This window comes from Salmo salar, chromosome ssa14, assembly GCF_905237065.1.
Source record: "Salmo salar chromosome ssa14, Ssal_v3.1, whole genome shotgun sequence".
Classification (NCBI taxonomy): domain Eukaryota; kingdom Metazoa; phylum Chordata; class Actinopteri; order Salmoniformes; family Salmonidae; genus Salmo; species Salmo salar.
Genome location: NC_059455.1, coordinates 91,070,904 through 91,096,339, shown reverse-complemented (window position 1 = coordinate 91,096,339; position 25,436 = coordinate 91,070,904). Strand labels below are relative to the sequence as shown.

General features: G+C 44.9%; 1 protein-coding gene across 3 annotated transcripts in view; it reads right to left on the bottom strand.

Annotated features, from left to right (window-relative positions):
• The window catches only part of LOC106570585 (rap guanine nucleotide exchange factor 5), a 101,333-nt gene that overhangs the window by 37,647 nt on the left and 38,250 nt on the right, over positions 1-25,436 (bottom strand). For all 3 annotated transcript variants that reach the window (XM_045694949.1, XM_045694951.1, XM_045694950.1), the window contains exon 9: positions 5,933-6,121. In XM_045694949.1, coding sequence (XP_045550905.1) covers positions 5,933-6,121 — 189 coding nt within the window. The remainder of the gene's footprint in view (positions 1-5,932; positions 6,122-25,436) is intronic.

Here is a 25,436-nt window from a genome sequence, read left to right as displayed (position 1 = left end):
ACAGTCTCACGTCATAATTACACGTTCATCCATGTTTCTCAAACCTAAAATGTTGAAGTTGTTGCAAACATTACATTTCGAGGTGGTTAAGGTTAGGCATTTACTCCAAATGGTTAAGGTTAGACATTTACTCCAAATGGTTAAGGTTAGGGTTAAGGGTTAAGGTTTGGGATAGATTTAAAACTGGAATAAAAAAAATGGATTTTAACTTGAACTTGCAACCTTTAAATTCAGAGGCTGATGCTTACGCCCATCCACCATCTCCGTACACAACAACCCTAACAAAACTGAAACCAGCTTGAAGGTAACAGAGCTCACTGCTGCCCCTAGTGGCCAGTTTCCACATCATCTCCCAACGTCCTCAGACATGGAATCATGTTGGAATACTGGCTTGTATCACGGGTGACCTGGCTGATTTAGTCAAACACAGACACACACACACAGACACACACAGACACACACGCATACATACACACACACAGACACACACACACACACACACACACACACACACACACACACACACACACACACACACACACACACACACACACACACACACACACTGCATTGTGAAACACTGATGTAAAGTCCGGCTAAAAAGGAAAGGAGGGCCTCATGGAACAGCTACAGGAAGTACTCTCTGTTCCCTTCCTGTTCCTATACCGACTTCTTTGTGTGTGTGTGTGTGTGTGTGTGTGTGTATATAGAGTGTGTGGTTTGCACGTCCTTTACAAGAACCAGGCACACCTATCACAATACAGATATGGGCAGTATAAATGACTATACGCTGAATGATGTTTGAGAGAAACATTAAGCAAATGAACTGCCACACACACACACACACACAGACACAGACACACAGACACACACACACACACACACAGACACACACAGACACAGACACACACAGACACAGAGACACACAGACACCAGAGACACACACACACACACACACAGACACCACACACACACACACACACACACACACACACACACACACACACACACACACACACACACACACACACACACACACACACACACACACACACACACACACACACACACACACACACACACACACACACAGAGGCAGTGTAGACAGGTAGTAAGTGTGTAACAGTTGAGGAATGTGAAATGAAACACTTGCTGAGTGATGTCATATCACACACCATCAGCCTCTAATCAGGGCACATGTGAGTGATGTCATATCACACACCATCAGCCTCTAATCAGGGCACATGTGAGTGATGTCATATCAGACACCATCAGCCTCTAATCAGGGCACGTGTGAGTGATGTCATATCAGACAATCTCAAATCACATTTTATTTGTCACATGTGCTGAATACAACCTTACCGTAAAATGCTTACTTACAAACCCTTAACCAACAATGCAGTTTTAAGAAAAATAAGAGTTAAGAAAATATTTACTAAATAAATAAAGTTTAAAAAAAGTAACACAATAAAAATAACAATAAAGAGGCTATATACAAGGGGTACCGGTACAGAGTCAATCTGCGGGGTACAGGTTAGTTGAGGTAATTGAGGTAATATGTACATGTAGGTAGAGTTAAAGTGACTATGAATAGATAATAAACAGAGAGTAGCAGCAGTTAGTAGAGGTAATTTATACATGTAGGTGGGGGTACAGGTTAGTAGAGGTCATTTATACATGTAGGTGGGGGTACAGGTTAGTAGAGGTAATTTATACATGTAGGTGGGGGTACAGGTTAGTAGAGGTCATTTGTACATGTAGGTGGGGGTACAGGTTAGTAGAGGTCATTTATACATGTAGGTGGGGGTACAGGTTAGTAGAGGTCATTTATACATGTAGGTGGGGGTACAGGTTAGTAGAGGTCATTTATACATGTAGGTGGGGGTACAGGTTAGTAGAGGTCATTTATACATGTAGGTGGGGGTACAGGTTAGTAGAGGTCATTTATACATGTAGGTGGGGGTACAGGTTAGTAGAGGTCATTTATACATGTATGTGGGGGTACAGGTTAGTAGAGGTCATTTATACATGTAGGTGGGGGTACAGGTTAGTAGAGGTCATTTATACATGTAGGTGGGGGTACAGGTTAGTAGAGGTCATTTATACATGTAGGTGGGGGTACAGGTTAGTAGAGGTCATTTATACATGTAGGTGGGGGTACAGGTTAGTAGAGGTCATTTATACATGTAGGTGGGGGCACAGGTTAGTAGAGGTCATTTATACATGTAGGTGGGGGGTACAGGTTAGTAGAGGTCATTTATACATGTAGGTGGGGGTACAGGTTAGTAGAGGTCATTTATACATGTAGGTGGGGGGTACAGGTTAGTAGAGGTCATTTATACATGTATGTGGGGGTACAGGTTAGTAGAGGTCATTTATACATGTAGGTGGGGGTTACAGGTTAGTAGAGGTCATTTATACATGTAGGTGGGGGTACAGGTTAGTAGAGGTCATTTATACATGTATGTGGGGGTACAGGTTAGTAGAGGTCATTTATACATGTAGGTGGGGGTACAGGTTAGTAGAGGTCATTTATACATGTAGGTGGGGGTACAGGTTAGTAGAGGTCATTTATACATGTAGGTGGGGGTACAGGTTAGTAGAGGTCATTTATACATGTAGGTGGGGGTACAGGTTAGTAGAGGTCATTTATACATGTAGGTGGGGGTACAGGTTAGTAGAGGTCATTTATACATGTAGGTGGGGGTACAGGTTAGTAGAGGTCATTTATACATGTAGGTGGGGGTGAAGTGACTATGCATAGATAATAAACAGTGAGTAGCAGCAGTGTGGGGGTACAGGTTAGCTAAGGTAATATGTACATGTAGGTGGGGGTGAAGTGACTATGCATAGATAATAAACAGCGAGTAGCAGCAGTGTACAAAATAACAATTAATAAAAAATGGGGGGTCAATGCAAATAGTCTGGGTAGTCTGGGTAGCCATTTGATTAGCTGTTCAGGAATTTTATGGCTTGGGGGTAGAAGCTGTTGAGAAGCCTTTTGAACCTAGACTTGGTGCTCCGGTACCGCTTACTGTGCGGCAGCAGAAAGAACAATCTATGACTAGGGTGGCTGGAGTCTTGGACAATTTTTAGGGCTGACACCGCCTGGTGTAGAGGTCCTGGATGACAGGAAGCTTGGCCCCAGTGATGCACTGTCCTCTCTCCCCACAGCGCCTTGCGGTCAGATCCCGAGCAGTTGCCATACCAGGCAGTGATGTAACCAGTCAGAATGCTCTCGATGGTGCAGCTGTAGAACGTTTTTAGGATCATAGGACCCATGCCAAGTCTTTTCAGCTTCCTGAGGGGGAATAGGCATTGTTCACGTACCCTCTTCACGACTGTCTTGGTGTGTTTGGACCATGATAGTTTGTTGGTGATGTGGACACCAAGGAGCTTGAAGCTCTCAACCTGCTCCACTACAGCCCCATAGATGTGAATGGGGGAATGCTCAGCCCTCCTTTTCCTATAGTCCACAATCATCTCCTTTGTCTTGATCACGTTGAGGGAGAGGTTGTTGACCACATGGTCAGGTCTCTGACCTCCTCCCTATAGGCTGTCTCATCTTTGTTGGTCATCAGGCCTACCACTGTTGTGTCGTCAGCAAACTTAATGATAGTGTTGGTGTCGTGCTTGGCCGCGCAGTCGTGGATAAACAGGGAGTACAGGAGGGGACTACACACGCACCCCTGAGGGGCCTCCTGTGGATCTGTTGCGGCAGTATGCGAATTTTAGTGGGTCTAGGGTTTCTGGGATAATGGTGTTGATGTGAGCCATGACCAGCCTTTCAAAGCACTTCATGGCTACAGACGTGAGTGCTACGGGTCGGTAGTCATTTAGGCAGGTTACCTTAGTGTTGTTGGGCACAGGGACTATGGTGGTCTGCTTGAAACATGTTGTTATTATTGAAAATGTCTGTGAAGACACTTGCCAGTTGGTCAGCTCATGCTCCGAGTAGGTGTCCTGGTAATCCGTCTGGCCCAGCGGCCTTTTGAATGTTGACCTGTTTAGCCTCTCATCAAGTCATGTGTGAGTGATGTCATCAGATAATATCAGCCTCTAATCAAGGCATGTGTGAGTGATGTCATCAGATAATATCAGCCTCTAATCAAGGCATGTGTGAGTGATGTCATCAGATAATATCAGCCTCTAATCAAGGCATGTGTGAGGGCTACACCACTGCTTATAACCATCTATAAGTTAACTATCTAAGACAGGGGTGTCAAACTCATCGAGCTGGACAGTCAATAAACTGTATGAATGTCGGTTCATTATCATTTCTACAGTTTCGATTTGGATTTAGTCATTAGAAAGTATATTAAGTTCATTTCCCCCCTATTTTCTTTGCTCCACAAAAAACTAAATGAACTAAAATGTTCCAGATAATGATCTCCAGATAAATGATCTCCAGATAAATGATCTCTAAATGATCTCCAGATAAATGATCTCTAAATGATCTCCAGATAAATTATCTCCAGATAAATGACCTCTAAATGATCTCCAGATAAATTATCTCCAGATAAATTATCTCTAAATGATCTCCAGATAAATGATCTCTAAATGATCTCCAGATAAATGATCTCTAAATGATCTCCAGATAAATGATCTCCAGATAAATGATCTCTAAATGATCTCCAGATAAATGATCTCTAAATGATCTCCAGATAAATGATCTCTAAATGATCTCCAGATAAATGATCTCTAAATGATCTCCAGATAAATGATCTCTAAATGACCTCCAGATAAATGATCTCCAGATAAATTATCTCTAAATGATCTCCAGATAAATGATCTCTAAATGATCTCCAGATAAATGATCTCCAGATAAATGATCTTCAGATAAATGATCTCCAGATAAATCATCTTTAAATGATCTCCAGATAAATGATCTCCAGATAAATGATCTCTAAATGACCTCCAAATAAATGCTCTCCAGATAAATGATCTCTAAATGACCTCCAAATAAATGATCTCCAGATAAATGATCTCCAGATAAATCATCTTTAAATGACCTCCAGATAAATGACCTCTAAATGACCTCCAGATAAATGACCTCCAGATAAATGACCTCTAAATGATCTCCAGATAAATGACCTCCAGATAAATGACCTCCAGATAAATGATCTCCAGATAAATGACCTCTAAATGATCTCCAGATAAATGACCTCTAAATGACCTCCAGATAAATGACCTCCAGATAAATGACCTCTAAATGACCTCCAGATAAATGATCTCTAAATGATCTCCAGATAAATGATCTCTAAATGATCTCCAGATAAATGATCTCCAGATAAATGATCTCCAGATAAATCATCTTTAAATGATCTCCAGATAAATGATCTCTAAATGATCTCCAGATAAATGACCTCCAGATAAATGACCTCCAGATAAATGACCTCTAAATGACCTCCAGATAAATGACCTCCAGATAAATGACCTCCAGATAAATGACCTCTAAATGATCTCCAGATAAATGATCTCTAAATGATCTCCAGATAAATGATCTCCAGATAAATGATCTTCAGATAAATGATCTCCAGATAAATCATCTTTAAATGATCTCCAGATAAATGATCTCTAAATGATCTCCAGATAAATGATCTCCAGATAAATGACCTCCAGATAAATGATCTCCAGATAAGGACTCCAGTTATGCATTTGGTTTCCTAACTTAATAGCTAAGTGGTTAGCTTGCAAGATCAAGCTTCTTGGTTACAGCGGAGACAATTCATCAACTCCTGGATAAAGACCCCTGCTGCCTAAATTTGTATGTCAGTAAACAAACAAAAAAATATTTATTTGTATTTTTTACGTTTGGAAATAAATAGCGCCCCTTGTGTGCACCGTATACCCTGGTATGGTACAGGAACCGTATGAAGGAATAAACATCTGGATAGCACCAAACCTTGTGTGTGTGTGTGTGTGTACTCACGGTGGGGTTGCGGTGGTCTGGTACTCTGTAGTTCTGGTTCTGTAGCAGTCTGCAGCCGTCCTTAGCCAGTCTCTGGACCAGCTCTAGTCTGGTCAGCTCCTCTCGTCCACACACACCGTCAGGCCGCACACACACACTCCCCACGTTGCCACGGAGCGAACACACCCCCCCCAGCTGTAAGGAGGGGGGCTGAGAGAACAGGTAGCTTAGTCCACAACCCAACGACATCATCGGGGTCAGAGGTTAAATATAAGGGCAGATTAACACCCCAAAATAACCCTCTCTATTTCGATCAAATCTACCCGACTCTCACTGTCAGTCTGTCTTTCTGTCTGTCTCAGGGTCTCTTCCTGTCTCTCTGTCTGTAAATCCCTCTCTCTTTCTCTCTATGTGCTCTCTTTGCTGTCCCAAACTATCTGAACTCACTCTCTCTATGTCTGTTCTTCTGAACAGCGGTGGTGCCTCCTCCCTAGCAGAGGGCTGGCTTTAGAAACACTGTGTCTGGGCGGGAGAGGGTTACCTTAACTCTAACTCTAACACACCCAGATGTCCCACTGGAACGGGACTATAACATAAACCCATGGAATTACGAAGGCAGACATGACATGACATGAGAGAGAAAGAGAGAGAAATAGAAAGAGAGAAAGAGAGTGAGAGAGGAAAGGAAGAAAGAGAAAGAGAGAGAGCATGTGTGTGTATAGTGAAGAACAGTGAAACAAACAGTGAAGAACAAACACCATTGTAAATACAACCCATATTTATGTTTATTTATTTTCCCTTTTGTACTTTAACTATTTGCACATCATAACAACACTGTATATATACATTTGACATGTCTTTATTCTTTTGGAACTTTTGTTTACTGTGAATTTTATATTGTTTGTTTCACTTTTGTTTATCATCTATTTCACTTGGTTTGGCAATGTAAACATATGTTTCCCATACCAACAAAACCCTTAAATTGAAATTGAGAGAGAGCGAGAGAGGGGGAGGAAGGGGGCAGAAACAAGGAAATTGATAGGACAAGGCAGGAGAGTAGGAGAATAGATTAGAGAGAGTAGAGGAGAATAGATTAGAGAGAGTAGAGTAGATTAGAGAGAGTAGAGGAGAGTAGGAGAGAGTAGGAGAATAGATTAGAGAGAGTAGAGGAGAGTAGATTAGAGAGAGTAGAGAAGAGGAGAGTATATTAGAGAGAGTAGAGGAGAGTAGAGGAGAGTAGGAGAGAGTAGGAGAATAGATTAGAGAGAGTAGAGGAAAGTAGGAGAATAGATTAGAGAGAGTAGAGGAGAGTAGGAGAGTAGATTAGAGAGAGTAGGAGAGTAGATTAGAGAGAGTAGAGGAGAATAGATTAGAGAGAGTAGAGGAGAGTAGAGGAGAGTAGGAGAGTAGATTAGAGAGAGTAGAGGAGAATAAATTAGAGAGAGTAGAAGAGAGTAGATTAGAGAGAGTAGCGGACAGTAGATTAGAGAGAGTAGCGGACAGTAGATTAGAGAGAGGAGAGTAGAGGAGAGTTGGAGAGTAGAGGAGAGTAGGATAATAGATTAGAGAGACTAGAGGAGAGTAGAGGAGAGTAGATTAGAGAGACTAGAGGAGAGTAGGAGAGTAGAGGAGAGTAGATTAGAGAGAGTAGAGGAGAGGAGAGTAGATTAGAGAGACTAGAGGAGAGTAGAGGAGAGTAGGAGAGTAGAGGAGAGTAGATTAGAGAGACTAGAGGAGAGTAGAGGAGAGTAGATTAGAGAGACTAGAGGAGAGTAGAGGAGAGTAGATTAGAGAGACTAGAGGAGAGTAGAGGAGAGTAGAGGAGAGTAGATTAGAGAGAGTAGAGGATAGTAGAGGAGAGTAGGAGTAGAGGAGAGTAGAGGAGAGTAGAGGAGAGTAGGAGAGTAGATTAGAGAGAGTAGAGGAGAGTAGAGGAGAGTAGGAGAGTAGATTAGAGAGAGTAGAGGAGAGCAGAGGAGAGTAGATTAGAGAGACTAGAGGAGAGTAGAGGAGAGTAGGAGAGTAGATTAGAGAGAGTAGAGGAGAGTAGAGGAGAGTAGATTAGAGAGACTAGAGGAGAGTAGAGGAGAGTAGGAGAGTAGATTAGAGAGAGTAGAGGAGAGTAGAGGAGAGTAGATTAGAGAGAGTAGAGGAGAGTAGAGGAGAGTAGAGGAGAGTAGGAGAGTAGAGGAGAGTAGATTAGAGAGACTAGAGGAGAGTAGGAGAGTAGAGGAGAGTAGGAGAGTAGATTAGAGAGAGTAGAGGAGAGTAGAGGAGAGTAGAGGAGAGTAGGAGAGTAGATTAGAGAGACTAGAGGAGAGTAGAGGAGAGTAGGAGAGTAGAGGAGACTAGATTAGAGAGACTAGAGGAGAGTAGAGGAGAGTAGATTAGAGAGACTAGAGGAGAGTAGGAGAGTAGAGGAGAGTAGGAGAGTAGATTAGAGAGAGTAGAGGAGAGTAGAGGAGAGTAGAGGAGAGTAGGAGAGTAGATTAGAGAGACTAGAGGAGAGTAGAGGAGAGTAGATTAGAGAGAGTAGAGGAGAGTAGAGGAGAGTAGATTAGAGAGAGTAGAGGAGAGTAGAGGAGAGTAGATTAGAGAGACTAGAGGAGAGTGGAGGAGAGTAGGAGAGTAGATTAGAGAGACTAGAGGAGAGTAGAGGAGAGTAGGAGAGTAGATTAGAGAGACTAGAGGAGAGTAGAGGAGAGTAGGATAGTAGATTAGAGAGACTAGAGGAGAGTAGGAGAGTAGATTAGAGAGAGTAGAGGAGAGTAGAGGAGAGTAGATTAGAGAGACTAGAGGAGAGTAGAGGAGAGTAGGAGAGTAGATTAGAGAGACTAGAGGAGAGTAGAGGAGAGTAGGATAGTAGATTAGAGAGAGTAGAGGAGAGTAGGAGAGTAGATTAGAGAGACTAGAGGAGAGTAGATTAGAGAGACTAGAGGAGAGTAGAGGAGAGTAGATTAGAGAGAGTAGAGGAGAGTAGAGGAGAGTAGATTAGAGAGAGTAGAGGAGAGTAGAGGAGAGTAGATTAGAGAGACTAGAGGAGAGTAGAGGAGAGTAGAGGAGAGAGACTAGAGGAGAGTAGGAGAGTAGAGGAGAGTAGATTAGAGAGAGTAGAGGAGAGTAGAGGAGAGTAGATTAGAGAGAGTAGAGGAGAGTAGAGGAGAGTAGAGGAGAGTAGAGGAGAGTAGATTAGAGAGACTAGAGGAGAGTAGGAGAGTAGAGGAGAGTAGAGGAGAGAGACTAGAGGAGAGTAGGAGAGTAGAGGAGAGTAGAGGAGAGAGACTAGAGGAGAGTAGGAGAGTAGAGGAGAGTAGATTAGAGAGACTAGAGGAGAGTAGGAGAGTAGAGGAGAGTAGAGGAGAGTAGATTAGAGAGAGTAGAGGAGAGTAGGAGAGTAGAGGAGAGTAGAGGAGAGTAGATTAGAGAGACTAGAGGAGAGTAGAGGAGAGTAGGAGAGTAGAGGAGAGTAGAGGAGAGTAGGAGAGTAGAGGAGAGTAGAGGAGAGTAGATTAGAGAGACTAGAGGAGAGTAGAGGAGAGTAGGAGAGTAGAGGAGAGTAGATTAGAGAGACTAGAGGAGAGTAGAGGAGAGTAGGAGAGTAGAGGAGAGTAGGAGAGTAGAGGAGAGTAGAGGAGAGTAGATTAGAGAGACTAGAGGAGAGTAGGAGAGTAGAGGAGAGTAGAAGAGTAGAGGAGAGTAGGAGAGTAGAGGAGAGTAGAGGAGAGTAGAGGATAGTAGATTAGAGAGACTAGAGGAGAGTAGGAGAGTAGATTAGAGAGACTAGAGGAGAGTAGAGGAGAGTAGAGGAGAGTAGAGGAGAGTAGGAGAGTAGATTAGAGAGACTAGAGGAGAGTAGAGGAGAGTAGATTAGAGAGACTAGAGGAGAGTAGAGGAGAGTAGATTAGAGAGACTAGAGGAGAGTAGAGGAGAGTAGAGGAGAGTAGAGGAGAGTAGAGGAGAGTAGATTAGAGAGAGTGAAGAAAAAGACTGGAGGGGAAAACTTTATTCTCATTCCGCTCCTCCCTGTGTTCTTAGGGATGAACTGATGTTGTGGAGGAAGGTTCTATCTGGGAAGGAGAGGAGGGTAGTTTGAGGGGGGTAGTTAGATGAGGGTAGTTAGAGAGGGGTAGTTAGAGGGTGGTTAGAGGGGGGTAGTTAGAGGGTGGTTAGAGGGGGGTAGTTAGAGGGTGGTTAGAGGGGGGTAGTTAGAGGGTGGTTAGAGGGGGTAGTTAGAGGGTGGTTAGAGGGGGTAGTTAGAGGGTGGTTAGAGGGGGTAGTTAGAGGGTGGTTAGAGGGGGTAGTTAGAGGGTGGTTAGAGGGGTAGTTAGAGGGTGGTTAGAGGGGTAGTTAGAGGGGGTAGTTAGAGAGTGGTTAGAGGGGGGTAGTTAGAGGGTGGTTAGAGGGTGGTTAGAGGGGGTAGTTAAAGGGTGGTTAGAGGGGTAGTTAGAGAGTGGTTAGAGGGGGTAGTTAGAGGGTGGTTAGAGGAGGGATAGTTAGAGGGTGGTTAGAGGTGTTAGTTAGAGGGTGGTTAGAGGAGGGATAGTTAGAGGGGGTAGTTAGAGAGTGGTTAGAGGGGGTAGTTAGAGAGTGGTTAGAGGGTGTAGTTAGAGAGTGGTTAGAAGGGGTAGTTAGAGGGTGGTTAGAGGGGTAGTTAGAGGGGGTAGTTAGAGAGTGGTTAGAGGGGGGTAGTTAGAGGGTGGTTAGAGGGTGGTTAGAGGGGGTAGTTAAAGGGTGGTTAGAGGGGTAGTTAGAGGGTGGTTAGAGGGGTAGTTAGAGGGTGGTTAGAGGGGGGTAGTTAGAGGGGGGTTAGAGGGGGTAGTTAGAGGGTGGTTAGAGGGGGTGGTTATAGAGGGTAGGTTGTATTGGGTATGGAGAGGAGGGTAGTTAGAGGGGTAGTTAGAGAAGGGATAGTTAGGGGGTAGTTAGAGGGTGATTAGAGGGGGTAGTTAGAAGGTGGTTAGAGGGGGGTAGTTAGAGGGGGTAGTTAGAGAGTGGTTAGAGGGGTAGTTAGAGGGTGGTTAGAGGGGTAGTTAGAGGGTGGTTAGAGGGGGGTAGTTAGAGGGTGGTTAGAGGGGGGTAGTTATAGAGGGTAGGTTGTATTGGGGATGGAGAGGAGGGTAGTTAGAGGAGGGATAGTTAGGGGGTAGTTAGAGGGTGGTTAGAGGGGGTAGTTATAGAGGGTAGGTTGTATTGGGGATGGAGAGGAGGGTTGTTAGAGGAGGGATAGTTAGAGGACGGTAGTTAGATGAGGGTAGTTAGAGTGGGGTAGTTAGAGGGTGGTTAGAGGGGGGTAGTTATAGAGGGTAGGTTGTATTGGGTATGGAGAGGAGGGTAGTTAGAGGGGGTAGTTAGAGGAGGGATAGTTAGGGGGTAGTTAGAGTAGGGTAGTCAGAGGGTAATTAGAGGGGGGTAGTTAGAGAGTGGTTAGAGGGGTAGTTAGAGGGTGGTTAGAGGGGTAGTTAGAGGTGGTTAGAGGGGTAGTTAGAGAGTGGTTAGAGGAGGGATAGTTAGAGGGTGGTTAGAGGGGTAGTTAGAGGGTGGTTAGAGGGGGGTAGTTAGAGGGGGGTAGTTAGAGAGGGTAGGTTGTATTGGGGATGGAGAGGAGGGTAGTTAGGGGGGTAGTTAGATGAGGGGTAGTTAGAGAGTAGTTTGAGAGGATAGTTAGAGGGGTAGTCAGAGGGTGGTTAGAGGGGGGTAGTTAGAGGGTGGTTTGAGGGGGTAGTTAGTGGGGGGTTAGAGGGGGGTAGTTATAGAGGGGGTAGTTAGAGGGTGGTTAGAGGGTGGTAGTTAGAGGAGGGGTAGTTAGAGGAAGGTGGTTAGACGGGGTAGTTAGAGGGTGGTTAGAGGGTGGTAGTGAGAGGAGGGGTAGTTAGAGGGTAGTTAGAGGAAGGTGGTTAGACGGGGTAGTTAGAGGGTGGTTAGAGGGTGGTAGTTAGAGGAGGGCAGTAAGAGTAGGAGTAGTTAGAGTGGGTAGGTTGTATTGGGGATGGAGAGAAGGGTAGTTAGAAGGGTAGTAGGACGGGGTAGTTAGAGGAGGGTAGTTAGAGAAGGGGTAGTTAGACGGGGAGGTTTTATCGGGGAGAGGAGGGCAGTTAGAGGAGGTGGGGTAGTCCCTTGGGTACTGGTGGTAGTATGATGGTATCATCAGTAGCAGGCAGTGTGGAATGTTTATTTACATTGGATTCTACACTGTTTGGATTGAGTGTGTGTGTGTTGACTGGCTGAGAGCAGGGAACTTCCTGCGAGTGAAAATATTGCAAAGTGCCACCACACACACACACACACACACACACACACACACACACACACACACACACACACACACACACACACACACACACACACACGCAAACACGCACACACGCACAAACACACACACACACACACAAAAAAAGCACCTTCCCGCAAACACCCCTGATAACAACACACACCATCAGACCAACAACCCACAGCCCTAACTAACCCACAAAACTAATTCTAACCCACAACCCTAACTCTAACCCACAAAACGAATTCTAACCCACAACCCTAACTCTAACCCACAAAACAAACTCTAACCCACAAAACTAACTCTAACCCACAACTCTAACTCTAACCCACAAAACTAATTCTAACCCACAACCCTAACTCTAACCCACAAAACTAACTCTAACCCACAAAACTAACTCTAACCCACAAAACTAACTCTAACCCACAAAATTAACTCTAACCCACAAAAAGAATTCTAACCCACAAAACTAATTCTAACCCACAAAACTAACTCTAACCCACAAAACTAACTCTAACCCACAAAACTAACTCGAACCCACAACTCTAACTCTAACCCACAAAACTAATTCTAACCCACAACCCTAACTCTAACCCAGAAAACTAACTCTAAGCCACAAAACTAACTCTAACCCACAACCCTAACACTAACCCACAACCCTAACTCTGACCCACAACCCTAATTCTAACCCTAACTCTGACCCACAACCCTAATTCTAACCCTAACTCTAATCCACAACCCTAATTCTAACTCTAACCCACAACCCTAATTCTAACCCACAACCCTAATTCTAACTCTAACCCACAACCCTAACTCTAACACACAACCCTTACTAACCCACAACCCTAACACTAACCTACAACCCTAACACTAACCAAAACCCTAACGCTAACCCACAACCCACAACCCTAACTCTAACCCACAACCCTAACTCTAACCCACAACCCTAACTCTAACCCACAAAACGAATTCTAACCCACAACCCTAACTCTAACCCACAAAACAAACTCTAACCCACAAAACTAACTCTAACCCACAACTCTAACTCTAACCCACAAAACTAATTCTAACCCACAACCCTAACTCTAACCCACAAAACTAACTCTAACCCACAAAACTAACTCTAACCCACAAAATTAACTCTAACCCACAAAAATAATTCTAACCCACAAAACTAATTCTAACCCACAAAACTAACTCTAACCCACAAAACTAACTCTAACCCACAAAACTAACTCGAACCCACAACTCTAACTCTAACCCACAAAACTAATTCTAACCCACAACCCTAACTCTAACCCAGAAAACTAACTCTAAGCCACAAAACTAACTCTAACCCACAACCCTAACACTAACCCACAACCCTAACTCTGACCCACAACCCTAATTCTAACCCTAACTCTAATCCACAACCCTAATTCTAACTCTAACCCACAACCCTAATTCTAACCCACAACCCTAATTCTAACTCTAACCCACAACCCTAACTCTAACACACAACCCTTACTAACCCACAACCCTAACACTAACCTACAACCCTAACACTAACCAAAACCCTAACGCTAACCCACAACCCACAACCCTAACTCTAACCCACAACCCTAACTCTAACCCAAAACCCTAACTCTAACCCACAACTCTAACTCTAACACACAAGCCTAATTCAATCCCACAACTCTAACTCTAACCCACAACTCTAACTCTACTCTAACCCACAACTCTAACTCTGTTTTGTAGATTTGTGAAGATATGAAAATACTTAAACTTACATGCAAAATACCTCCTGTTAACTTTAAAATGATTGGAATGAATTATCCAAAGAGAGTGTAAAGACACTCTCAACTCTAACTCTACTCTAACCCACAACTCTAACTCTACTCTAACCCACAACCCTATCTCCAACCCACAACTCTAACTCTAACCCACAGCCCTAACTCTAACCCACAGCCCTAACTCTAACCCACAACTCTAACGCTAACCCACAACTTTAACTCTAACCCACAACCCTAACCCTAACCCCCAACCCTACCTCTAACCCTACCTCTAACCCACAATCATAACTCTAACCCACAACCCTAACTCTAACCCACAACCCTAACCCCCAACCCTACCTCTAAGCCACAATCATAACTCTAACCCACAACCCTAACTTGTCTTGTTGGTTTTTGTTCTATGTTGCTCTGTCTGTATGCTACATCTTGCTTGTCCTATGTTGCTCTGTCTGTATGCTATGTCTTGCTTGTCCTATGTTACTCTGCGTGTGCTCACTGTTCAATGATTGTCTATATTGTAATTGTTTTTTAATAACCTGCCCAGGGACTGCGGTTGAAAATTAGCCGGCTGGCTAAAACCGGCACTTTTACTGAAACGTTGATTAATGTGCACTGTCCCTGTAAAAATAAAATAAACTCAAACTCTAACCCACAACCCTAACACTAACCCACAACCCTAACTCTAACCCACAACCCTAACACTAACACACAACCCTAACACTAACCCACAACCCTAACACTAACCCTAACTCTACTCTAACTCACAACCCTAACTCTAACCCACAACCATAACTCTAACACACAACTCTAACCCACAACCCTAACACTAACCCACAACCCTAACACTAACCCACAACCCTAAGTCTAACCCACAGATCTAACTCTACTCTAACCCACAACTCTAACTCTACCCTAACCCACAAACCTAACCCTAACTCTAACCCACATCCCGAACTCTAACCCACATCCCGAACTCTAACACACAACCCTAACTCTAACTCTAACCCACAACCCTAACTCTAACACACAACCCTAACTAACCCACAACCCTAACTCTAACCCACATCCCTAACTCTAACCCACATCCCTAACTCTAACCCACAACCCTAACTCTAACACACAACCCTAACTCTAACTCTAACCCACAACCCTAACTCTAACCCACAACCCTAACTCTAACCCACAACCCTAACTCTAACCTACAACCCTAACCCACAACCCTAACTCTAACCGACAACCCTAACTCTAACTCTAACCCACAACCCTAACACTAACCCACAACCCTAACACTAACCCACAACCCTAACTCTAACCCACAACCCTAACCCTAACCAACAACCCTAACTCTAACCCACAACCACAACCATAACTCTAACCCACAACCCTAATTCTAACCCAAAACTCTAACTCTACTCTAACCCACAACTCTAACTCTCACCCACAACCCTAACTCTCACCCACAACCTTAACTCTAACTCTCACCGACAACCCTAACTCTAACCCGAAACCCTAACTCTAACCCACAACCCTAACTATAACTCTAACACACAACACTAATTATAACCCACAGCCCTAACTCTAACCCAAAACCCTAACTAACCCACAACCCTAACTCTACCCCACAACCCTAACACTAACCCACAACCCTAACTCCAACCCACAACCCTAACTCCAACCCACAACCCTAACTCCAACCCACAACCCTAACTCTAACTTTAACCCACAACCCTAACTTTAACAAACAACCCTAATTCTAACCCACAACTCTAACTCTACTCTAACCCACAACTCTAACTCTACTCTAACCCTAACCCACAACCCTAACTCTAACTAAACCACAACCCTAACTCTAACACACAACCCTAACTAACCCACAACTCTAACTCTAACCCACAACCCTAACTCTAACTCTAACCAAGAACCCTAACTCTAACACACAACCCTAACTCTAACCCACAACCCTAACTCTAACCCACAACTCTAACAACTACTCTAACTCACAACCCTAACTCTAACCCACAACCCTAACTCTAACCCACAACTCTAACTTTACTCTAACCCACAACCCTAATTCTAACACGAACCCACAACCCTAATTGTAACCCACAATCTTAACTCACAACCCTAACTGTAACTCTAACCCACAACCCTAACTCTATCCCACAACCCTAACTCTAACCCACAACCCTAACACTAACCCACAACCCTAATTCTAACCCACAACCCTAATTCTAACCCACAACCATAACTCTAACCCACAACCCTAACTCTAACCCACAACCCTAACAATAACCCACAACCCTAACTCTAACCAACAACCCTAATTCTAACCCTAACTCTACCCCACAACCCTAATTCTAACTTTAACCCACTACCCTAATTCTAACCCACAGCCCTAATTCTAACTCTAACCCACAACCCTAACTCTAACCCACAACCCTAACTCTAACCCACGACCCTAACTAAACCACAACCCTAACACTTAACCTACAACCCTAACTCTAACCCACAACCCTAACTCTAACCCACAACCCTAACTCACAACCCTAACACTAACCCACAACCCTAACTCTAACCCACAACCCTGGCTGTAACTCTCACCCACAACCCACAACCCTAACTCTAACCCACAACCCTAACTCTAACTAAATCCACAACCCTAACTCTAACCCAAAACCCCAAACCCTAACTCTAACCCACAACCCTAATTCTAAATCTAACCCACAACCGTAACTCTAACCCACAACCCTATCTATAACCCACAACTCTTAACTCTAACCCACAACCCTAACTCTAACCCACAACCCTAACACTAACCCACAACCCTAACACTAACCCACAAGCCTAACGCTAACCCACAACCCTAACTCTAACCCACAACCCTAACTCTAACCCACAACCCTAACTCTAACCCACAACTCTAACTCTAACCCACAGCTCTAACCCACAACCCTAACTCTAACCCACAACCCTAACTATAACCCACAACTCTAACGCTAACCCACAACCCTAACGCTAACCCACAACCCTGACTCTAACCCACAAATCTAGCTCTACTCTAACTCACAACCCTAACTCTAACCCACAACCCTAACTCTAACCCACAACTCTAACTTTACTCTAACCCACAACCCTAATTCTAACACGAACCCACAACCCTAATTGTAACCCACAATCCTAACCCACAACCCTAACTAACCCACAACCCTAACTCTAACCCACAACCCTAACTGTAACTCTAACCCATAACCCTAACTCTATCCCACAACCCTAACACTAACCCACAACCCTAACGCTAACCCACAAGCCTAACGCTAACCCACAACCCTAACTCTAACCCACAACCCTAACTCTAACCCACAACTCTAACTCTAACCCACAGCTCTAACCCACAACCCTAACTCTAACCCACAACCCTAACTATAACCCACAACTCTAACGCTAACCCACAACCCTAACGCTAACCCACAACCCTGACTCTAACCCACAAATCTAGCTCTACTCTAACTCACAACCCTAACTCTAACCCACAACCCTAACTCTAACCCACAACTCTAACTTTACTCTAACCCACAACCCTAATTCTAACACGAACCCACAACCCTAATTGTAACCCACAATCCTAACCCACAACCCTAACTAACCCACAACCCTAACTCTAACCCACAACCCTAACTGTAACTCTAACCCATAACCCTAACTCTATCCCACAACCCTAACTCTAACCCACAACCCTAACACTAACCCACAACCCTAATTATAACCCACAACCCTAACCCACAACCCTAACTGTAACTCTAACCCACAACCCTAACTCTAACCCACAACCCTAACAATAACCCACAACCCCAACTCTAACCCACAACCCTAATTCTAACCCTAACTCTACCCCACAACCCTAATTCTAACTCTAACCCACTACCCTAATTCTAACCCACAGCCCTAATTCTAACTCTAACCCACAACCCTAACTCTAACCCACAACCCTAACTCTAACCCACGACCCTAACTAAACCACAACCCTAACACTAACCTACAACCCTAACTCTAACCCACAACCCTAACTCTAACCCACAACCCTAACTCTAACCCACAACCCTAACTCACAACCCTAACACTAACCCACAACCCTAACTCTAACCCACAACCCTGGCTAAAACTCTCACCCACAACCCACAACCCTAACTCTAACTACATCCACAACCCTAACTCTAACCCAAAACCCCAAACCCTAACTCTAACCCACAACCCTAATTCTAAATCTAACCCACAACCGTAACTCTAACCCACAACCCTATCTATAACCCACAACTCTTAACTCTAACCCACAACCCTAACTCTAATCCACAACCCTAACACTAACCCACAACCCTAACGCTAACCCACAAGCCTAACGCTAACCCACAACCCTAACTCTAAGCCACAACTCTAACTCTAACCCACAGCTCTAACCCACAACCCTAACTCTAACCCACAACCCTAACTCTAACCCACAATTATAACTCTAACCCACAACCCTAAATCTACTCTAACCCACAACTCTAACTCTAACCCACAGCCCTAACTCTAACCCACAACCCTACCTCTAACCCACAATCATAACTCTAACCCAGAACCGTAACTCTAACCCACAACCCTAACACTAACCCACAACCCTAACTCTAACCCACAACCCTAACTCTAACCCACAACCCTAACTCTAACCCACAACCCTAACTCTAACCAACAACCCTAATTCTAACCCAAAACTCTAACTCTACTCTAACCCACAACTCTAACTCTACTCTAACCCACAACCCTAACTCTCACAACAACCCTAAATCTCACCCACAACCCTAACTCTAACCCACGACTCTAACTCTCACCCACAACCCTAACTCTAACCCGAAACCCTAACTCTAACCACAACCCTAACTCTAACCCACAACCCTAACTATAACCCACAACCCTAACTATAACCCACAACCCTAACTCTAACCCACAACCCTAACTCTAACCCACAACTCTAACTCTACTCTGACTCACAACCCTAACTCTAACCCACAACCCTAACCCACAACTCTAACTTTACTCTAACCCACAACCCTAATTCTAACACGAACCCACAACCCTAATTGTAACCCACAATCCTAACCCACAACCATAACTAAACCACAACCCTAACTCTAACCCACAACCCTAACTGTATCTCTAACCCACAACCCTAACTCTATCCCACAACCTGAACTCTAACCCACAACCATAACACTAACCCACAACCCTAATTCTAACCCACAACCCTAACTCTAACCCACAACCCTAACTGTAACTCCAACCCAAAACCCTAACTCTAACCCACAACCCTAACAATAACCCACAACCCCAACTCTAACCCACAACCCTAATTCTAACCCTAACTCTACCCCACAACCCTAATTCTAACTCTAACCCACTACCCTAATTCTAACCCACAGCCCTAATTCTAACTCTAACCCACAACACTTAACTCTAACCCACAACCCTAACTCTAACCCACGACCCTAACTAAACCACAACCCTAACACTAACCTACAACCCTAACTCTAACCCACAACCCTAACTCACAACCCTAACACTAACCCACAACCCTAACTCTAACCCAGAACCCTGGCTGTAACTCTCACCCACAACCCACAACCCTAACTCTAACCCACAACCCTAACTCTAACTAAATCCACAACCCTAACTCTAACCCAAAACCCCAAACCCTAACTCTAACCCACAACCCTAATTCTAAATCTAACCCACAACCGTAACTCTAACCCACAACCCTATCTATAACCCACAACTCTTAACTCTAACCCAGAACCCTAACTCTAACCCACAACCCTAACACTAACCCACAACCCTAACGCTAACCCACAAGCCTAACGCTAACCCACAACCCTAACTCTAACCCACAACCCTAACCCACAACTCTAACTCTAACCCACAGCTCTAACCCACAACCCTAACTCTAACCCACAACCCTAAATCTAACCCACAATTATAACTCTAACCCACAACCCTAACTCTAATCCACAACCCTAACTATAACCCACAACTCTAACGCTAACCAACAACCCTAACGCTAACCCACAACCCTAACTCTAACCCACAACCCTAACTCTAACCCACAACCCTAACTCTAACCCACAACTCTAACTCTACTCTAACCCACAACTCTAACGCTAACCCACAACCCTAACTCTAAACCACAACCCTAACTCTAACTCACAACCCTACCTCTAACCCACAATCATAACTCTAACCCACAACCCTAACTCTAACCCACAACTCTAACACTAACCCACAACCCTAACACTAACCCACAACCCTAACACCAACCCACAACCCTAACTCTAACCAACAACCCTAATTCTAACCCACAACTCTAACCCACAACCCTAACACTAACCCACAACCCTAACACTAACCCACAACCCTAATTCTAACCCTCAACCCTAACTGTAACCCACAACCCTAACTCTAACCAACAACCCTAACTCTAACCCACAACCTTAATTCTAACCCAAAACTCTAACTCTACTCTAACCCACATAACTAACTCTCACTCACAACCCTAACTCTAACCCACAACTCTAACTCTAACCCACAGCCCTAACTCTAACCCACAACCCTAATCCACAACCCTAACTCTAACCCACAACTCTAACTCTAACCCACAACCCTAACTCTAAAGCACAACCCTACCTCTAACCCACAACCCTAACTCTAACCAACAACCCTAATTCTAACCCACAACTCTAACTCTACTCTAACCCACAACCCTAAGTCTAACCCAAAACTCTCTCTACTCTAACCCACAACTCTAACTCTACTCTAACCCACAACCCTAACTCTAAACCACAACCCTAACTCTCACCCACAACCCTAACACTAACCCACAACCCTAACACTAACTCTAACACCCAACCCTACCTCTAACCCACAACCCTAACTCTAACCAACAACCCTAATTCTAACCCACAACTCTAACTCTACTCTAACCCACAACCCTAACCCACAACCCTAATTCTAACCCACAGCCCTAACTCTAACCCACAACCCTAATCCACAACCCTAACCCTAACTCTAACCCACAACTCTAACTCTAACCCACAACCCTAACTCTAAACCACAACCCTAACTCTAACCCACAACTCTAACCCACAACCCTAACACTAACCCACAACCCTAACACTAACCCACAACCCTAACTCTAACCCTCAACCCTAACTCTAACCCACAACCCTAACTCTAACCCACAACCCTAACTCTAACACTCAACCCTAACTCTAACCCACAACCCTAACTCTAACCAACAACCCTAATTCTAACCCACAGCCCTAACTCTAACCCACAACCCTAATCCACAACCCTAACTCTAACCCACAACTCTAACTCTAACCCACAACCCTAACTCTAAACCACAACCCTAACTCTAACCCACAACCCTAACACTAACCCACAACCCTAACACTAACCCACAACCCTAACTCTAACCCTCAACCCTAACTCTAACCCACAACCCTAACTCTAACCAACAACCCTAATTCTAACCCACAACTCTAACTCTACTCTAACCCACAACCCTAAGTCTAACCCAAAACTCTCTCTACTCTAACCCACAACTCTAACTCTAACCCTAACTCTAACCCACAACCCTAACTCTAAACCACAACCCTAACTCTCACCCACAACCCTAACTCTAACCCACAACCCTAACACTAACCCACAACTCTAACCCACAACCCTAACACTTACCCACAACCCTAACACTAACTCTAACACCCAACCCTACCTCTAACCCACAACCCTAACTCTAACCAACAACCCTAATTCTAACCCACAACTCTAACTCTACTCTAACCCACAACCCTAACTCTAACCCACAACCCTAATTCTAACCCAAAACTCTAACTCTACTCTAACCCACAACTCTAACTCTACTCTAACCCACAACCCTAACTCTCACCCACAACCCTAACTCTCACCCACAACCCTAACTCTAACCCGAAACCCGAAACCCTAACTCTAACCCACAACCCTAACTCTAACCCACGACCCTAACTATAACCCACAACCCTAACTATAACCCACAACCCTAACTATAACCCACAACCCTAACTCTAACCCACAAACCTAACACTGACCCACAACCCTAACTCTAACTCACAACCCTAACTCTAACTCACAACCCTAACCTTAACCCACAACCCTAACTATAACCCACAAACCTATCGCTAACCAACAACCCTAACTATAACCCACAAACCTATCGCTAACCAACAACCCTAACTCTAACCCACAACCCTAACTCTAACTCTAACCCACAACCCTAACTCTAACTCTAACCCACAACCCTAACTCTAACTCTAATCCACAACCCTAACTCTAACTCTAACCCACAACCCTAACTCTAACCCACAACCCTAACTCTAACCCACACTTACTTTTACACTTAGTGTGGTATGTTGATTCGTCTATTATGGATTTGTCTTTGCACTTATTATTGTCCTTAATACGTACTTTTTATTTGTTTATTTGTTGGGCGGTTCTCCTATTTGGCCCTCCCCTTTTCCCTTATTTTTTCCTTTGATCCCGAATCTAACCCCTAGTTCCTAATTCCCAATCCCAGTTCCTATACCTAAACCTAACCCCTAGACCCTAATACTCAACCCTAACCCCTAGTCCCTAAATCCTAAATCCCAGTCCCTCTACCCTACTTTAACCCCTAGATCTGAACACTTAAGCCCTAGGTCCCAAATCCTGATTCCCTATCCTAACCCTAATCCTAACCCCTAGACCCTTATACCTAACCCTAACCCTAAACCTAATCCTAACCCTATCCTAACCCCTAGACTCTTATACCTAACCCTAACCCTAATCCTAACCCTATCCTAACCCCTAGACCCTTATACATAACCCTAACCCTAAACCTAACCCTAATCCTAACCCCTAGACCTTTATACCTAACCCTAACCCCCAGTTCCTAAAATCCTAACCCTAATCCCCCACCCCAATCCTTAGATCCTCATGCCTAACCCTAACCCCTAGACCCCATATCTAATCCTAATTTGACCCCAACCCTGACGTTAACCCTAAACCTAACTCTAACCCTAACTCCAAATTCCCAAATCCTAACCCTAATTCCCCATCCTAACCTTAACCCTTATACCCCCTTATCTAACCCTAACCCTTGGAGCTCATATACCTAACTCTAACCCCTAGACCCTCATACCCAACCCTAACCTGGTCCCTAATCCTTAGGATTGTATTCCTGGTTCTTAACCCAGGTTTTATTTTAAATTATGATCCTGGTCCTCTTTTATTATTATTCTTCCCCCCACCCCCTTTTTTTAGACATGAAAGTATTTTTATACAAAAGTTTTACCATTTATTTTAAAAGTTTTGCCAGTGCCAGTGCACATCAGATTCGTCTGTCATTATTAAACCTAACCCTAACTCTAACCCACAACTCTAACTCTAAACCCCAACTCTAACTCTAACCCAGAACCATAACTCTAACCCACAATCCTAACTCTAACCCACAACCCCAACCCTAACCCACAACCCCAACTCCAACTCTAACCCACAACCATAACTCTAACCCACAATCCTAACTCTAACCCACAACCCCAACCCTAACTCTAACCCACAACCATAACTCTAACCCACAGTCCTAACTCTAACCCTAACTCTAACGTACAACTCTAACCCACAACTCTAACCCTAACCCACAACCCTAACTTTAACTAACCCACAACCCTTACTCTAACCCCTAACTCTAACCCTAACTCTAACGTACAACTCTAAATTATTGAAGGAGAGTAAAAGGTGTATTCTGTATACAGATGGACAAACACTATTCCCTCTTCCACTTCCTGCTCTCCTCCCCTGTTCTACTCCCTCTTCCACTTCCTGCTCTCCTCCCCTGTTCTACTCCCTCTTCCACTTCCTGCTCTTCTCCCCTGTTCTACTCCCTCTTCCTCTCCCTGCTCTTCTCCCCTGTTCTACTCCCTCTTCCACTTCCTGCTCTTCTCCCCTGTTCTACTCCCTCTTCCTGCTCTTCTCCCCTGTTCTACTCCCTCTTCCTCTCCCTGCTCTTCTCCCCTGTTCTACTCCCTCTTCCACTTCCTGCTCTTCTCCCTGTTCTACCCCTCTTCCTGCTCTTCTCCCCTGTTCTACTCCCTCTTCCTCTCCCTGCTCTTCTCCCCTGTTCTACTCCCTCTTCCTCTCCCTGCTCTTCTCCCCTGTTCTACTCCCTCTTCCTCTTCCTGCTCTTCTCCCCTGTTCTACTCCCTCTTCCTGCTCTTCTCCCCTGTTCTACTCCCTCTTCCTCTCCCTGCTCTTCTCCCCTGTTCTACTCCCTCTTCCACTTCCTGCTCTTCTCCCCTGTTCTACTCCCTCTTCCTGCTCTTCTCCCCTGTTCTACTCCCTCTTCCTCTCCCTGCTCTTCTCCCCTGTTCTACTCCCTCTTCCTCTCCCTGCTCTTCTCCCCTGTTCTACTCCCTCTTCCACTTCCTGCTCTTCTCCCCTGCTCTACTCCCTCTTCCACTTCCTGCTCTTCTCCCCTGTTCTACTCCCTCTTCCTGCTCTTCTCCCCTGTTCTACTCCCTCTTCCACTTCCTGCTCTTCTCCCCTGTTCTACTCCCTCTTCCTCTCATTTACGTCATTTAGCAGACGCTCTTATCCAGAGAGACTTACAAATTGGTGCATTCACCTTATGATATCCAGTGGAACAACCACTTTACAATAGTACATCTATATCCTATCCCAGGTATTCCTTAAAGAGGTGGCGTTTCAGGTGTCTCCGGAAGGTGGTGATTGACTCCGCTGTCCTGGCGTCGTGAGGGAACTTGTTCCACCATTGGGGTGCCAGAGTAGCGAACAGTTTTGACTGGGCTGAGCGGGAACTGTGCTTCCTCAGAGGTAGGGGGGCCAGCAGGCCAGAGGTGGATGAACGCAGTGCCCTTGTTTGGGTGTAGGGCCTGATCAGAGCCTGAAGGTACGGAGGTGCCGTTCCCCTCACAGCTCCGTAGCCAAGCACCTGCTCTTCTCCCCTGTTCTACTCCCTCTTCCTCTCCCTGCTCTTCTCCCCTGTTCTACTCCCTCTTCCACTTCCTGCTCTTCTCCCCTGTTCTACTCCCTCTTCCTCTCCCTGCTCTTCTCCCCTGTTCTACTCCCTCTTCCTCTCCCTGCTCTTCTCCCCTGTTCTACTCCCTCTTCCTCTTCCTGCTCTTCTCCCCTGTTCTCCCCTCTTCCTCTCCCTGCTCTTCTCCCCTGTTCTACTCCCTCTTCCTCTCCCTGCTCTTCTCCCCTGTTCTACTCCCTCTTCCTGCTCTTCTCCCCTGTTCTACTCCCTCTTCCTCTCCCTGCTCTTCTCCCCTGTCCTACTCCCTCTTCCTCTTCCTGCTCTTCTCCCTGTTCTACCCCTCTTCCTCTCCCTGCTCTTCTCCCCTGTTCTACTCCCTCTTCCTCTCCC